The 15,330-nt window shown below is 40.2% G+C and overlaps 1 protein-coding gene and 1 long non-coding RNA gene across 6 annotated transcripts in view; one reads left to right on the forward strand and one right to left on the reverse strand.

Moving 5' to 3' along the window:
• The window catches only part of FARP1 (FERM, ARH/RhoGEF and pleckstrin domain protein 1), a 205,038-nt gene that overhangs the window by 123,438 nt on the left and 66,270 nt on the right, over positions 1 to 15,330 (forward strand). For all 5 annotated transcript variants that reach the window (XM_048295831.1, XM_048295826.1, XM_048295827.1 and 2 more), the window contains exon 3: positions 12,049 to 12,153. In XM_048295831.1, coding sequence (XP_048151788.1) covers positions 12,049 to 12,153 — 105 coding nt within the window. The remainder of the gene's footprint in view (positions 1 to 12,048; positions 12,154 to 15,330) is intronic.
• Positions 4,438 to 6,429, reverse strand: LOC125322198. The gene is made up of 3 exons (XR_007201882.1): positions 6,310 to 6,429; positions 5,026 to 5,121; positions 4,438 to 4,924 (listed from the first exon to the last, which is right to left on the reverse strand). It is a non-coding gene; the product is annotated as an uncharacterized LOC125322198 (long non-coding RNA).

Raw genomic sequence — 15,330 nt, forward strand, 5'->3', positions numbered from 1 at the left:
ACGATGATGCTTTCTTTTGATATTTGAGGCCTCTATCTGGGTGACACAAAGCAGATCTCCTGGGAATCTCCTTAGCTTGAACAGTTGGTGTGGCTGAATGAGCAGTGAAGCAGAAAGGTGTAAGTTGTTGTCTCTGAAGTATTTCACATTAACGGCAGGCACAGGCAATTCTGTAAGGTACACACACGTAAATATGCACACACACACACATGCAGAAGCAGTGGGAAATCAGCTGAAAGTTGAATGTTCTGCCTAGGTAAAAGTAAAATCCTGCTCACAGTCAGGAGAAAGCTCTCTGGAGATTAATGAGAGGCTTTTGCCCAGCTCAGACCACGTGCTGTTAACAGACACCATGTACAGCTTGGAAATCCTGCTGGCCTTTCTTCCCTCTTCACCTCCTCCTGCCCCAGAGATACGAGCACAAATCCCTTCTTTCCTGGGTTTGCCACAAATGTATAAGCAGATCTTGCTCTGCCTGTGCTGCTTTGCTGTTTGATGCTAGGTTCAGCATACAGGTCAGTTCCAGCAGGTTGGATTTTGAAGTGGCTGAAGGTGAAGTCAGTTTCCGCAGTGCACACCAGCACCACTCCACTTGTGCTCCCCGTCAGTGATGGCCACGGTTACATGTTGTTCACTAACATAACCATTCATCAGACTGCTACAGTCTAGAGGCAGTTCCACCTTTCAGAGACCTGAGGTGACTCATGGATGGATTTTTTAGAGCATCTGCTGTGTGAGGAGACACTGCAAGTTGCAGGCAGGCTGCAAAGGGAGAGTGGAAAAGTTCCTGAGGATCTTTCTGAAAGCTGTAGTTGTATTAAAAAGGGAGGTAGTTATTTTTTATCTTTCCTTGAAATTGTGACTTGACTACATCATTATGAGGTGCCTCTGAAATCTGCTGGTAGAAGCAGCCATTATTGTAACTCTTACTGATGCCTCTTCCTGGTCTTAAAATCAAGAATCAAACATGGTTAGAAGGGAAAAAGGGGTTTTACCTCGGTATTTATTTTAAGGATCCTTAGGTGCACATGTCCAGGTGGAATGCGCTGAAATGCACACCGCAATGCACACCCACAAAAGATCTGGTGTATCATTATAGGTTTTACTAATTAGCATATCAATCAAAGATTCCCCAGTGAGAGGCTCGAGTGAGCCCCCCTCCCCGAGGAATCTCCCCCTGGATGGTCCTATCTCAGTTTACAAAATGTGTTCTGGAGAGGACCTTGGTGTCTGGGGCTTTCTGATCCCTAACTACAAGGCTTCTAAGATGTTTAGTCTCCTAGCTTAACAAAATAAGTCTAAGAATGTAGGCCAAAACCCACTAAGAATACAAAAAAGCTATAAAAAGGTATATAAAAGGGGTATAAAAGAAAAGGCAAAAAATCATCATAGCATCATTACCATACCAATTCCCCTAACTCATCTGTCCACTCTAGTTTGTGTCTCAGACTAAAGGTTGCACTTTTCAGTGATGCACAAAACAGAGTTTGTCCCTTCCCCTTACAAGTACCCTAAGAGTAGAGACAGTTCTCACTTTTTCTCCTGTGTCTTTGCATGTTTAAAAGACAGATCGGACTCCAAGCATATTCAGTTTTAAGGTCTTTTGAGGCTGCTTAGAGAAATGTTGAATACGTTTGCTGTATGTCCATCAAGTTGGTGACAGATCTTGCATAACCAAAAAACGAACTCTTGTGTATTGGGGACTTGACTGGCGAAAAACTACTCAAAAGTTCTGCCTTTCAGATACTTAAAGAAGAGATTGCTTTTGAGGCTTAGTTTTGCTCTTGCAAGTTTTGCTTCCGTGAAAATGCATTGTTGGTATGCATTTTGCTCATTAGAAGTGAGCTCAGATCATCTCTTTCAGTTTCACGCTCAAATACAAGATTACTCCACATCCAATCTGGAGCAGCTGCAGAATGCTGGAGCCAAGCTTTTCTTTAGACAGGCCAAATGCAAAACAGGCTGGTACCAGAAGGGTCCTACAGAAACTCTTAATTTAAATTGCACGCAAGGTTGGCTTCCTTACCCTGCCTTGCATTTTGGCTGTCAGAGCTCTAGATCCAGCTGGATCAGTGGCCTAGCTGAAGACAAAAAGTTAGGGTGTAAAATGACTACATTATAGGTTAGCAGCAGCCACAGCTTGAAGGCTTCATCTAGGGGTGTCCTTTTTGGAAACTTCTGTATCCAGTTGTTAAAATGTGCTTTCCTTCCTCTGATAAAGTAAAAAGTAAAATATGTACAGTCCCAGATGGTGTGAACTCTTTCTGAGATTAATAGTAATGTTGAGACTGATGGAAAGGTTTTTCCTGTTCCATTTAGTTTTGCTTTAGATTTAGGATTTAATATTTTGCCTGAACACCTCTTACTTTTTATTGGGGTTTGTTGTGGAATTTTTTTCCAGGTCTTAGGCTTCTTGCATTTAAATGAAATTATTTTCTTCAAGGGATTTTAGTGCAATCATGGCTGAACTAAAATGTATCCAAATAAAAATAGTAAATAGCCTCTTTGCATCTCAATCTGGTTTTATAGTAATAACTCCCATATACTCATAACACTTTGTGTTCTCATGTTTCCAGTCTGTATATAAGGGTTCTGTTTTCACATTTGATGACTTAAGAATTGCCTACTTCTTCATTCTATTAAAGTGTTTACTTATGCGGAAAGAAAATTAGGAAAAATGAGCAGGCAAAGAAAACAAAATAGAGAAGCAAGCACTTCTTAATGTTAAAAAAGGAAAATCTGAGAAGGTGGTTAAATGATCTTTGCAGAGAGAGGAGTGGTAAAGTGGGAGGCAAGGGGTGAGGGGTGTCACAGAGTTTGGGGTTTCCATCCCTGATTATACGCTGGCTGCTACACTGCTGAATTACACTGAAAGCACTGAATGGTGCCATTATATTCCTTTTCAAAAGTTGTCGGCTATGAAATTCAATCTGAGGTATTTTTAATGAGTGTTCTGAGCCTCAGTTGCAGCTCTTCCCAAGAAACAACGAGCACAGTGTGCCGCTAAATAGCGCCAGGGCCGGGGGTTAAACTCATTCAGTTTTTTGCTTGCAGGGAGAGAAAGTAATATCAACATTTATTTGACAGGTATATGCTTGGTTCCAGAGTTGAGCTTTAGTGAAACAGCTTTCCATAAAGAAAATGTTCTGAAAAATGAGGTTCTATCAGCTTCATGTCAAACTCCCATCTAGTTTCTCAAAACAAATCTTGTGGCATGTTTTCCAAAGCCAGTGCCCACAGCGCACGTGCTGGGCTTGTGCTGTGGGCATCCTTGTGCTGCAGAACACTGGCAGGCACATCCCTATAGGCAGAGCCTCGTGGTGGAGGTGCAGCTCATGCCAGATGGAGACATCTGCCTGGTTACACCCTTGGCTGTCAATTAAACATAGATAATTCAGAGGTAATCTTCGTCAGAGAGATGCCTGCTGGCATCCCTGTGTCTTCACTAAAGGTTTTCATGTCATATCTGGAATGGCTTTGGTGTGACTCTGTCCCTTGTTGCCCCTCCGAACAAGACACAGCTTTTCAGAGAATTTTTAGTGTGCGCCTGGTTTTAAAAAAGCCACATAGCACAAAAGTATTGTTGCCTTCCACCTTTCTTACATGCTGATTTGCGAAGTAGTTTGCTTCGTATCATGAGGAAAGCACTGTTTAATGCATCTACCCTGCAACTCTCACCAAGATCGTAAATTCGTGATGGGCTGGCTCTGGTTTTTGCAAGTCATAACCACACAGTGTCGAGGCTCTGAAGCTGGAATACATCGTGTGGATGATACTCTTCAGAAAGGAAAATAGTCACTTCCAGCAGTGGATGGTTGCCTTGCTGAGGGGAGAAAGAACAGCCACAAACCACTTTAAGTTCTGCTAGTAAAATTAGGCAGAGATGACTCAGCATTTACAGGAGCTAATTTAGGGAATAAGATGACATATTTTTAGTAAGTTTTCTCATAGTAAGTTTTGTTCTTTTAATGCCTCATTTTTCTTGTCCACACTGTGCATTTTAATGATGTTCAAGGGAAGTAACTTGGGTTTAGTAACAGTGGTGCTGCCAAGAGGTTTCCACTGGAAGTCTAAGAATTTAATTGTTGGTGTGTGAAATTTTGCAGCCTTAAACAGTTATTTAAAAGAGTTGCTCTGCCACTGCGTATTTCCCACAAATGTTTTACATCTATCTGAAGGAAGTTATGGTTGTACTACAAGAAACAAGGTTTTGTTTTTTTCCAGGAGGACTAATTAGCTTCTGCAGAGACCTGTTTTTGCAGTTTGATATTTTTTGAGGTTAGGGGTTTTTCAGCATTACTGAGATCTGCAGTCACATTTCATGGGAAGGCATGTGTTGTCCCCATTGGGACAATTTCTTAGACGATTTTTAGGCAGATAACGATGAAGTTTTCCAGCTGAATTCATAAGCAGGTGTGATCAGAGCACCACTTTTAAGTTGATAAAGTGAATTTTAGGTGCATATGTGTAAAATGTAGGATTTTGTAAAATCAGTACAGAAAAGTTAATACAAGATCAGTTGTACTTTCTAACTGAGAGTTAAATGCCAGCTAGTTAAAATGCTGTAAATAGAGCCAAAGGAACCAGTGAACCAGGAAACTAATCATGAAGTATTTTGTTAATGTTTTTCACCATGACTAACATTTTGTAATAAACAGATGTGTACTTAGACTATCTGAATATTTTTGGTTTATATGGTTCGTGGTGTTTAGCCAGTGAGAAGCTTCAGTTTTAATTTGGCATTGATGGCAGAGGGATGAATGTGTGAAATAAATTCTGTGTAATTTTGTCCATACAGTTACTTGAGGAGGAAATTCTCTAGGCTCCATGAATCTGCCTGTTTCTTCCTCTTTCCTCTTTGCAAAGGGCTCCACTAACTTTGTGGTGGTTGCTGCTGATTCTGCAGTAACAAACATCTTGTCCACTGGAAATTTGAGTAATTGAAAGGTGGCAAATAAAATCAGTATTAATATCAGTTTGCATTTGTAAGAACTGCAAAGAAACCAAATTATTGGAGCATTATACCTGAAGATGGTCTGTGATGTAAAAGGCTCAGTTCTGAAGGTGCCCAGCCCATCTCTCCTCCATTTTTGTGTCCTCTCATGCACATTGAAATGGCATCTATAATAAATACAGTGTGGGTGGTGTTTGCCCATTAAGGTACAAAACTGTAATTTTATGAGCCAAGTGAAAGTAGACCAAGCAGAGCCTCCAATTCCATAGCTTTACTATACTGTAATTATGGAGATGTATAGTTACCTGAAGATTTACTGTAGCTGAATTTTGTATTAGTCTGATTCTGGTCTAAGAAAAACCTTAACTAAGCAGTACTGAAAATAGCCTCATCATAAAACTTTTCATTAGCTTTGCTAGATAATATTTTTCTTTTTCCTTCCACGGCAATTTAACTGTTAAAGAGGATTATTTAGTATTTACTGTTCACCTGAATTTTACTGTTGGCTATTCTACTAAATTTGATTTTTGGGCACTGGAAGAGAGTTTAAGGTCTAGTAAGAGCAGTCCTTCTGCTTCAGCCTATTTTAGAAAATATTTTGACATAAACCAGTTTGTCACGATCAGAAATCCAAGACTGTGGTTACAATAACAAATCCATGTTTCAAATATAGAAAACAGCAATTTTCTTTTGGAGACCATAATAGAAACGCAAGCAAATTCGAGGGTTATTAAACTCCTTCTCTTTGTATTTTTTGCCTCACTAATTGTTTGCTGTGTTGATTTTTGGTTAGCAACGAAATTCTTAAAATAGTCGTTGTTGAAGTTTGTCATAGCTGATAGGTGGCGGGGGCGCAGGGGAAGTCTAACTCTGCAGCTGCGTTTTCTTAAGGGCAGTAAAACATACCTGAAGTAAAAAGTACCATATCTTAAAATCATGCTGATTAAAAAAAGGTGCCACCACCACTAAAACTGACCAAAGGGTAAAAGTGTACATCAGAGACTGTGGAAGGCAATCACTGGCATGAAGGGAATAGAGTTTATGTGGTGAGTGTAAAAGCAGACCACTAAAATCTTGAAAGAAAAGAATGCTAAATAGTCTCATTGTACACACACAGCAGATGATCAATTGCCTGTTTTTAAGGCAGCATAAGAGGCTTATTCTGTTACTGCTTTTGGCCTCAGACCGCCCTTTGATGGTATGTGCACAGTCTGTGCAAAAGCATGTGGGATACGTGCCAGGAGTGGAGCCTTCAACTACATTCAAATGGAAAATATCTTAAATGGAGCGAGGTGCCTTTAGGTTATCATAAAAATCTGCCTCCTCTACACCCTCTTTTCAACTGGGATGCATACCTGGTGGCTGCAGGTCTGGGGTGGGGATCTGCCTGCTCAAAAGTAGTGGTGGGAGCGTGTGGCTGCTCTGTTCGAAGGTGTCACTTCTCCACCGTTCTTTGGCCTGGTGTGTAGGAGTGAGGAATTACACTTCTTCCAACACTTCTCAACTACCCAGTCTAAGCTGAACAGCCAGGTAAAAGCTAGTAAGCCCAGGTGTAAGAGCTATCTTTATGGTCTAATGCTATTTTTATAGTCATCTAATCCTTCCTATAGGATTAATACCTACACTTTGAAAGGGAGGAGAGGAGAAAAAAGGGCAGAGGATCTCCAAGTGTCTTGGCAGTATTAGGTCCAGAGCAACAACGCTCAGACCAGTGCTTCTTGCCTTTAATCCCACCTTTCAGGAAATAGACTTTTGTTAAATATGAATTACGCATTTCATTTTATGCCAGAAAGGAGAACTGTTTAAAATATGAAATTTGTCTTCAGATGCTGACAGCATTGTTCTCCTGTGAGTAGTTTTCAAGCCTTCTTTGAAGTATAAATTTCTGACAGGATCATTTGTTTAAGAACCCTGAGCTCAATCTCATCCGTGAGGTTATTTTTATACTATTTGCTTATCATGAGCAGTTGTTGGTTGTTTTCCTTTCATTTCAAAACTGTAGATACATACATAATTTTTAACAGTTTCAAATAACTGAGAAAGTTGTGCTGTTAAGAATGTGGGGTTGTTATTTTTAGTAGTGATTGCAACTGTGTATGACTTCAGAAATAGTAATGAAATTACTGAATGAAGTTTTCACAATCATTTCGATGCAGTTGTTAAATTGGAGTATAAAAATAATTTGTCAATCTGATTTGGCTGATCTGATCAGGGATTTTTTTTGTGATTAACCATGAAAGAGCAAATACAGTTTTAAACCTTGTGTTTAACCTTTGTGCCATGTAGTATTTAAGTATTTGTGAAATATTTAGCATGATCAAATTGTCACATTTCAGAGCATTTGAGCACCCAGAATGTGGTAGGAACAGGGCATAAGTGGAAGAAAGACCTGCCTTTATACGGTGGCAGGTGTGAATAATGAATGTACCCCTTTCTTTTAGATGAACATAAAGGAATTATTTTCTCTCCTATGAGCTGCTACTACTGTACAAGCAAGTGTAATTAAAACCCAAAACAACCCAAACTTCTTTCTGACCCATTTGCAGCAGTTTTGAAGAAGAGAAGGAAAACAGAGTAGTCTGTGTTTCCACGTGAAACTATTTCTTACTTCAACCAAAAATGGGGCTTACATTTTTCAGATGTTCAGAAGAAGGTGTTTATTTGATTTGGATTTTTTAAGCTGGCATTACTGCTCAGTAATGTAAAAACAAACAAATTAACAAAAGCCTTTTGATCAAAGATCTTGTTCAGGCTGGGGTCAGAGATTATTTGGCTGAACAGATAAAAAATGTTAAAACCACTATTTGACCGTAAACATATGTACTTATTTTTTGGTAGATAATTAGTGAAATAATTGCTGAATTTACCGTGGGAGGTGGTGTGATGTGTCCAAACCTACTTCTTTTTTTTTAATGTGTTGAAGTATATGTCAAAGAATGGCCTAAACAATCATTTAGAGGGGTGTTTTTTTAAAATGATGGGCGTTTGCTAGAACATGAAAGAATTGTTGAACCTAATAAAATATTCACCATTGGAAGATCATAAGCAACATACTGTTTTGGATTTTGGTGGGAGTAGAGTGAGGCTGAATTGAGTAGGACTGAGATAATGAGCAGACAGCAAAATGTTGAATGTATAATGTGTAAAGTAGGCTAGTCTGACTGGGTACCTTCATAGCTTGCAGCTAAATGTAGGGATGCGCATTATTCATAATTTAGAACTTGACGTTCCATGAAAATGTAAAGTGACTTTTAAAATGTGATTTCACAGAGCTAAATGAAAGACCAGTTCAAAATGCATTAAGCAATAAGGATGTGTAGCTGGAAGTCAGCTTCTTTTCATTGTAATAAATTTATAATATTATTTTGGTGTAAGTAAATACCACATCAAAGGAAAAATAGTAATTCTCTGGTATATCAGTCTGGCTGGGGCTCACCTCATCTCAGATCGTTAAAGCAGATGTCAGGGCTCCTTGTTGTCAGGGTAAAAGATACCCCTGTATTGCTTAGGAAAAGTTCCCTGCCAGTGTGCTCGGGTGGCTGGTTTGGGGTGGGAAGAATTGTTCTCTGGAGCTGCAATATTTTTTCATTGATTATGCAGGAATCTGGCTGTCAACAGAAACAGGAGGAGGGGACTGCCACCTGCTGCAGCTGCTTCCCAGCTCCTGGGGGTTGCATGTGACCTTCCCCCAGTTGTATTCCACCAGTATACCATGCCCTCCTGTTTCCTTTCCCTTGCTGCCTCGCAGGGCGGTGCTATCTGTGGCAACAAGTGGTCTGGAGGTATAGTCTTGCCACCAGCCTTCATTGCTTTCATGCTTCCATGTTGGTGTCCCCCATGGAGCAGACTGGTGCTGGCATGGAGCAGGGAAAGCAGCCAAGCTCTGGCTTATGCAGATGCTGCCACAGGGCTGTGGAACAGGAGCCAATGTAGCTTACCTAGTACTTGCTGTCTGAGGCATGGCAGCAGGGCCATGCTTCATGGTTGGAAAATGCCTTCCAAGATCTGTGGAAAACTTGTGTTTTTTCTTAGGCCTTGTAACCATGTTAAAGTCAGGCACAACTGTTGACTTCAGATGATGTCATCGGTGTGGCGCACTCATTCCTGAATGCTCCCTCTGTCAGCTCCTGTTTACTGTGCCCTGAATGATTCCTGGTTTGCTTCCATACCCAGTAGACTGAGCTTTTAATTTATTGTGTTTAAATTTTTTAGTAGGGATGTCATGGAACTGCACTGAATCAACATCTCTCTGAAACCTTGTGAGTTCCTGCTTTTGTGGATGTTGTACTCCGTCTGGTCCTGCAAGACCGGTGTTTCATCAGGCTCTAAATCTCAGCAGATTTTATATGCACAGCATTTCCTTAGAGAGCTGTCAGATTTTATTTTGAGGTAGACTGATCAAAGCTAAGATAAGTTTAGAATAATAATATTTACAAATACTAGAGTGAGAAGCATTTCATTTTATTGAGGCATACTCCAGAGAAAATGCCAAGTGACATAAATACTACAAGACTGCTGTTCCATCGTTTAAATGCCTATTAAAAAAAAAAAACCTTTATGAAAACACTCAGCAGGTTTTAACCAGATGCTTTTACTCATGGTCTGAGATCAGACAGCCGTGCTCTCCTCAGCTAACCTTGAGCAGTGTGGTAATGCAGGTGGGCTCTCTGCCTTCTTTCCTGTTCAAAAATCTCCACTCAGAGATGCTTTTTTTTCCTGTGAGAAAAGATGAAGTTTGGTCTTTGTCAGACAGAAGTCCATCAAATATTTTAGCTAGACATACACACACACTCACAGGCACGTTACCATTTTTCTGGTTGCGCACAAGTAGGAAAGCTTGCTGTGAGGGTAACTGATAAACCCATTCTTCCTCTCTCTAGCAGCCCCAGCCAAACTGTGAAGACCTGAGACTAGTCTGGAAGCAGGAGTATTTACTTCTAAATAATTTGTAGGTGTGTTTTCAGAGCAGTAAAGTAATATCATTATTACACTCAGTCTAATGTTTTTAATATTCTTCTGTTGCCTCCAATGAAATGCGCTCAGCAGGAAGCTCTTTCATTGAGATAGTGCATGACTGTTTGTGCCTACCTGCAGTGATAGATGGAGTGGAAAATGTGGGAAGCTTTCTGTTAGAACTGCCAAGGTGCAATGGTCAGTGCAGGCTGGGTGGTGAACACTGGGGATGCTTTTGATTTAATGAAGCTGGAGAACATGAAGTGAGTGTATTCAAATATACTTGCACTTGAGACTTAGTTTGGATGCCATTGCATCAGATCAAAAGTGTTCTATTTAGAAAAAAAATTTCTTTTTTTCCTTCCTTCTTTGTATCCTTTTGGCATTTTACTATGAATTACTTTAGTTACTGCAAGGTTATGGTGAATGCTTAAAAAAATGAGTACTTTTATCTGCAACTGTTCTTGACGTGTTTTTTGACAGTATTCATGAGGCTAATATTTGCTACAACAAATATTAACAAACAGTTAATAACTTGTTGCTGGCATAGGTCTGTCAGAGGCACTGGGAGTACGTTGGGTAAAAACCTGTTCAGCAAGTTCTTGGAGAAGTGAGCTCGGCTCTTCCCTTCAGACTTTCAAAACCAGCCAGCATTCTAGGGTTCAGTCATTGTGTCCTGCATGACCAGGGTGACAGTGCTGCTGTGGTGGCACACACATCCTGTGCTTTCCCTAGAAAAATGTCATCACTTTAATTTCTCTGGTGTAAGCCTCACTACTGGGTATTTACTTTTCACAGTTCATATTAGAGAATGTTGATAAACCACCTTTGGAAAGATGCTTTGTGCTTCAAGTTATGGCTGAAAACCAGTTATTACCCTGGGTGGAAAAAGCCTATCTATTTATTTTTCAGTATCCCAGTGAAACAGAGACCAGACTGCATTATGATGCATTTGGGAGCAGGTGGGATTGAGCAGCTGCCCGCTCTCAAGTAGGCTGTGGGTATGGGCACTGCCTGGAGGTGCCAGGATGTGGGCTTGGGCTCAGGCTCAGGCTTGGGCCAGGTCAGCTGGTCCGCCCACCTGTAATGGTTGTCTTTTCTTCACTTGGTTACTACTGTTTTATTTTATTCTTACTATTTACTGGGCTGAAAGGGAAGGGGCCAGTCTGTAGGTTGAATGCAAGGCCAGTTCTCCAGGATGTGATTGGTCTCTTGTAACAGCGGGGTTTGTGCAATTTAGTGGGTTATTATTTGTTCTGAAGTGAGTATAGACCTGTGTTTCAGGGCCTCTTGAGTTAAAATAGCTGCATTTGTCCAAGGAACAAAAATATTTGATTTCAGTGATTGGCCTTTTTATACAGAGACTCTTTTTTGCAGAAGACTTGCTGGTGAACTGCAATTTATAATATTTTCTGCAGGTGTGGGTTTAATGGATGGGCTGGTGAAAAGAATCCTTACAATCAGCAGAGTGGTGGCTCTGGGAGCTAATATTGGGCTAGAACATCTGGTCTTTGTAGAGGGAAGGCTTTCAGTGTGTTTGACTCCTCCAAATTACTTGCCAGCTCTGCCAGCGTAGCACAGACAGGCTGGGAGCAGCCTCAGTGCCTCCCAGCAGGAAGCTTGGGATAAGCCCATATGAAGTCAGAGCCCATCTGAAGTATGAGCCTGTTGCATATCAAGCAGTGTCCAGCAAACCCTCGGTCCTTGGTGTTTTGTATGACAGGTCTGCTGCTGAATGTCCTGGTTTCGCTGCGTTGTACACAGATGTGCACTGCCTGACATGGCTTGAAGGGCCTTGGGATAAAATAAAAAATCACAGTAGAAATTAGCCTTGGTAGACATAAGAAAATTATATCCCAAGTCCCTCTCTTCTACATCTTCTATTTCATGGTACTTTTCCCTCAAAAAATAAAAATGCACTGAAGATGGATTCAGAGCTGCCATCCATGGATTGATGGATATATTCTTTAGCTTTAAAACTAGTGTAATTATTGTCAACTGCCCTGTGGGTATGGTTGTAATAGCCACTGATTTTGTAAACAGTTTTGACAGTGTTATTTGCTGAATAATTAGTTAGCATAATAATTTTTCTGCCAATTAAAAGCATCTTTGTAACCCTAGGCTTTGTTTTCTTCTTACAGCAAAGAGCTCCAGGGAAAGTTTTGCATGATGCTGTTTGCAACCACCTGAACCTTGTAGAAGGCGACTATTTTGGCCTTGAATTTCCAGATCATAAAAAGATGATGGTATGTAAAAGGATTAATGTTCAGCTGGTTTTCATCTGTATGCACCCAGTATTCTCTCCTTCTGCTCCTTACTTGTAAGATATATTTAATCCTCAGTCTTCAAAAGGGAAAGGACTTTAAAAAAAAATAAATGTTCTTGCCTATTGGAGTTGAAGAAATGTTTTTAAGACCTGATTGCTCCTGTCAGATTTCATCTGCGCTGAAAGTAGTGGCTAATTCAGACACAAGATGGGAAAGCATTTTGTTTTTCGAAGTTGCTGTACAGAATTCAAAGGCAGAGCCTCAACTCTTGGTTTTATAGTCCTGATTGATTTGGAGTTCAGAAATAAATTTTCTCTGCTGATAGAGAAGTTGCAATGGTTGTGATAGAGTTCATGAAAAACATTATGGGCAAGAAAAGGGATAGATAAAATGTAACAAGGTTAATAAAAAGGAAAGCAAATCCAAGAACCCCCAAAAACTGATGGAAGTCCTTTCTGGGGAGCTGTGTGGCACAGGCAGGTGTCCTGGTCCTGACACTCGGGAATCTGAGATCAGCTGCTGGCAACATTCAGGCACTGCCCTACCAGTATCATGTAGCAGAGAAAGCCATAGGCTAACAACTTCTTAGTCTTTCTTCTTAGTGACTTTCTTTTTGAAGTTTATTTTATTTTACTTATCGTGTAACCTACTGGCATGTGTGCTAGTTACCTGGACTGCTTTGCCAGTACATTCTGATATACATTGGATTTCATGCCTGTTAGGTGAATTTTGCACCAGTAGCCTGGATGACCTAAAGGAGATGACTTTGGACAACTGTTAAAAAAAAAATCTGTGTTCTTTCCATCGAGCTAAAATATGCATAAGGAACAATATTTCTTAATGAAATGAACAGTAGGAATGTCTTGTCTGTCATGCCTTAGTACAGGCACAGACATTAGACAATAGACATTAAAACTGAATGCTAGTGGTCATAGTGTTCTAGGCTAACTATAATTAAATAGGAATTTTTTTTTTAAATGGATGTTAATCTTTAGAAGGGATCTACTTCACAGTGTGCTCCTGGAATTACATAAAACACAGTTCACTAAAAGGGTTAGTATTCTGCCAGATACCCTTGGCTAGTGCTCGAGGTAACTTGAGAGCTTAATGTAACTTTTCTAAACAGTGCAACTGTACAGTACCATTGCAGCAGAGGGTCCAGGTAGCCATGTTAATAATGACATTCTGGCATTACTGGTGTATGTATGTAAAACTGAAACAAATCCTAACATCTTTTGTACATAAAGTTGCTTTTTAGTGTTCTAGAAAATAGAGAAGGTCGTTTGATCAACCTTCTCTACTTCACAGGTCATTAAGCTTTAAATAGATGACTGACTGAGTTTTGCTCAGAGACCTGAAGTAAACTAACAGTTTTCAGTCTTGTGAAAACAAAGTGGTTTATTTGCTTGAGGCAGAACACAGGAGAGATTGAGGTGCTGCCACCGCCTGAAGCCCTCACAGTGGCAGGAATTGACTGGCTGGAAATATGTCCAAACAATCACAGTGGGGGATGCAGGGCTCTGATGAAGAGGAAGGTGATGAAAACCCCCTAAGCCCTGTGCCAGTTTGACCTGAAGGAAAATGCCTCCATGCACTGAGCATTAACTCAGCTGGCCCCTACTCTTGCAAAAGGGAGTACTAGCCAAATATCTGAGAGCACCAGTCCATGTTTTTGCTGGTCGTTCCAGTCTCTGCTTCTGAAGAATGAGGGGCTCCACAAACCTTGCCCATATCTAGTCATCTGTGCCCCAAGAAGGGTGAAATTCGGTGGAATTAATGCCTTCAACCACCTGAAAGCAACTCACAGAAACCGAAGCAGAAGATTTGATTATGAATTGTTGTTTCAATGTGGAGCAGCACTCTGAGAGTGTTATTTACACTTAAATTATTGTAACCAGTTTATATGATGCATTGAGGTGAATGTTCCCATGGGATTTAAAATTTTCTGAGCTTCATAAGGGCCATAATGTAGAACTCAAGCATTGTGCAAGTAAAAAACCTTGCAGTTAATGGTATGTCTGAGAAATAAAATACTCATGCATATTTTATGTTCATATCATCTGAAGAGAATGAGTTGCTTTTGCAGTGTAGAGTGCAATGTAAAAGGAAAAATAAATATTTAGAGCTTATTTGTTTGGATGTAATCATATGTATGTGAAGTCATATATTCACAATTTGGCTGTGTTTATTTCAACATGCAAGGCTCCAGACCTCATATCTGACATATTGACAGTCAGGTTTCCTGGCAGCTGTATACATTCAAGCATGCCATGCTTGGAGCAAACAAGATCTGTATGGGAGATGATTGTGGAGGGTCTGAGTGCTCCACTTCCTGCTGGGACAAGGAGAAAAACAAGGCACTGTCGCCAAGCCTGGGGTTTCACAGAGTTTCATCACACTTGATGTCTGCCCCAATTCTCCAGCTGCTGAAATCTGGTCACCATCGTGGAATGCCAGCCTTTGTTTAACAAATAAAAAGTCTAGCCTTGTAGTTCTGGAGAAAATGAAGAACATTAATCTTAATTAAGACTTAATTAAGTTTTCCTTTCCAGTTTATAAACCAGTCTCAGACTGATGGTGTTTAGATACAGTGTGGGAGCTGCATGATGCAGAAGTTTTGATTGCTTGGGTTTGATGATAGTTGGTGACATTGTTGTTTTGACCCACCTTTCTCACTACATGCATTCAGTACACAGATTTGCAGTATCCAGCAGTCTGTTCAAGGATGTTATAACTTGCTTGTAGGATGGCTGGGAAAGTAGACAAAGGAATGGTGCACTTGTGTGCTCATGCTGTTACGATAAACCACCTCTGGGGAGAAGAGACATTTCTTTCTCTCTTTTTTTTTTTTTTTTTTTTTTTTTGGCATCAAGTAAAACACGTTATTCTCATAATCTTGTAAATTGGCTGTTTCATATTCAAGATGTCTTTTTTCTCTCCCATTAAACTTGGCAAAGCCCCTGACCTTTGTTGCAGATTATGTACACGCGAACTTCCAGGAACAAAAGTTTTGAGTTATTCAAGTGTCAAAGTGTGTCAGGACCAGTTTAATGTGATAAAAACTGTATTGCTGTTCCTGGATAACCAAATTTCTTTAACCTCCTAAAAAAAGAAAAAGACTTTTCTAGACTGAGAAATGTAAGAAGAATTCAACTG

This window comes from Corvus hawaiiensis, chromosome 2 (assembly GCF_020740725.1).
Source record: "Corvus hawaiiensis isolate bCorHaw1 chromosome 2, bCorHaw1.pri.cur, whole genome shotgun sequence".
Lineage (NCBI taxonomy): Eukaryota > Metazoa > Chordata > Aves > Passeriformes > Corvidae > Corvus > Corvus hawaiiensis.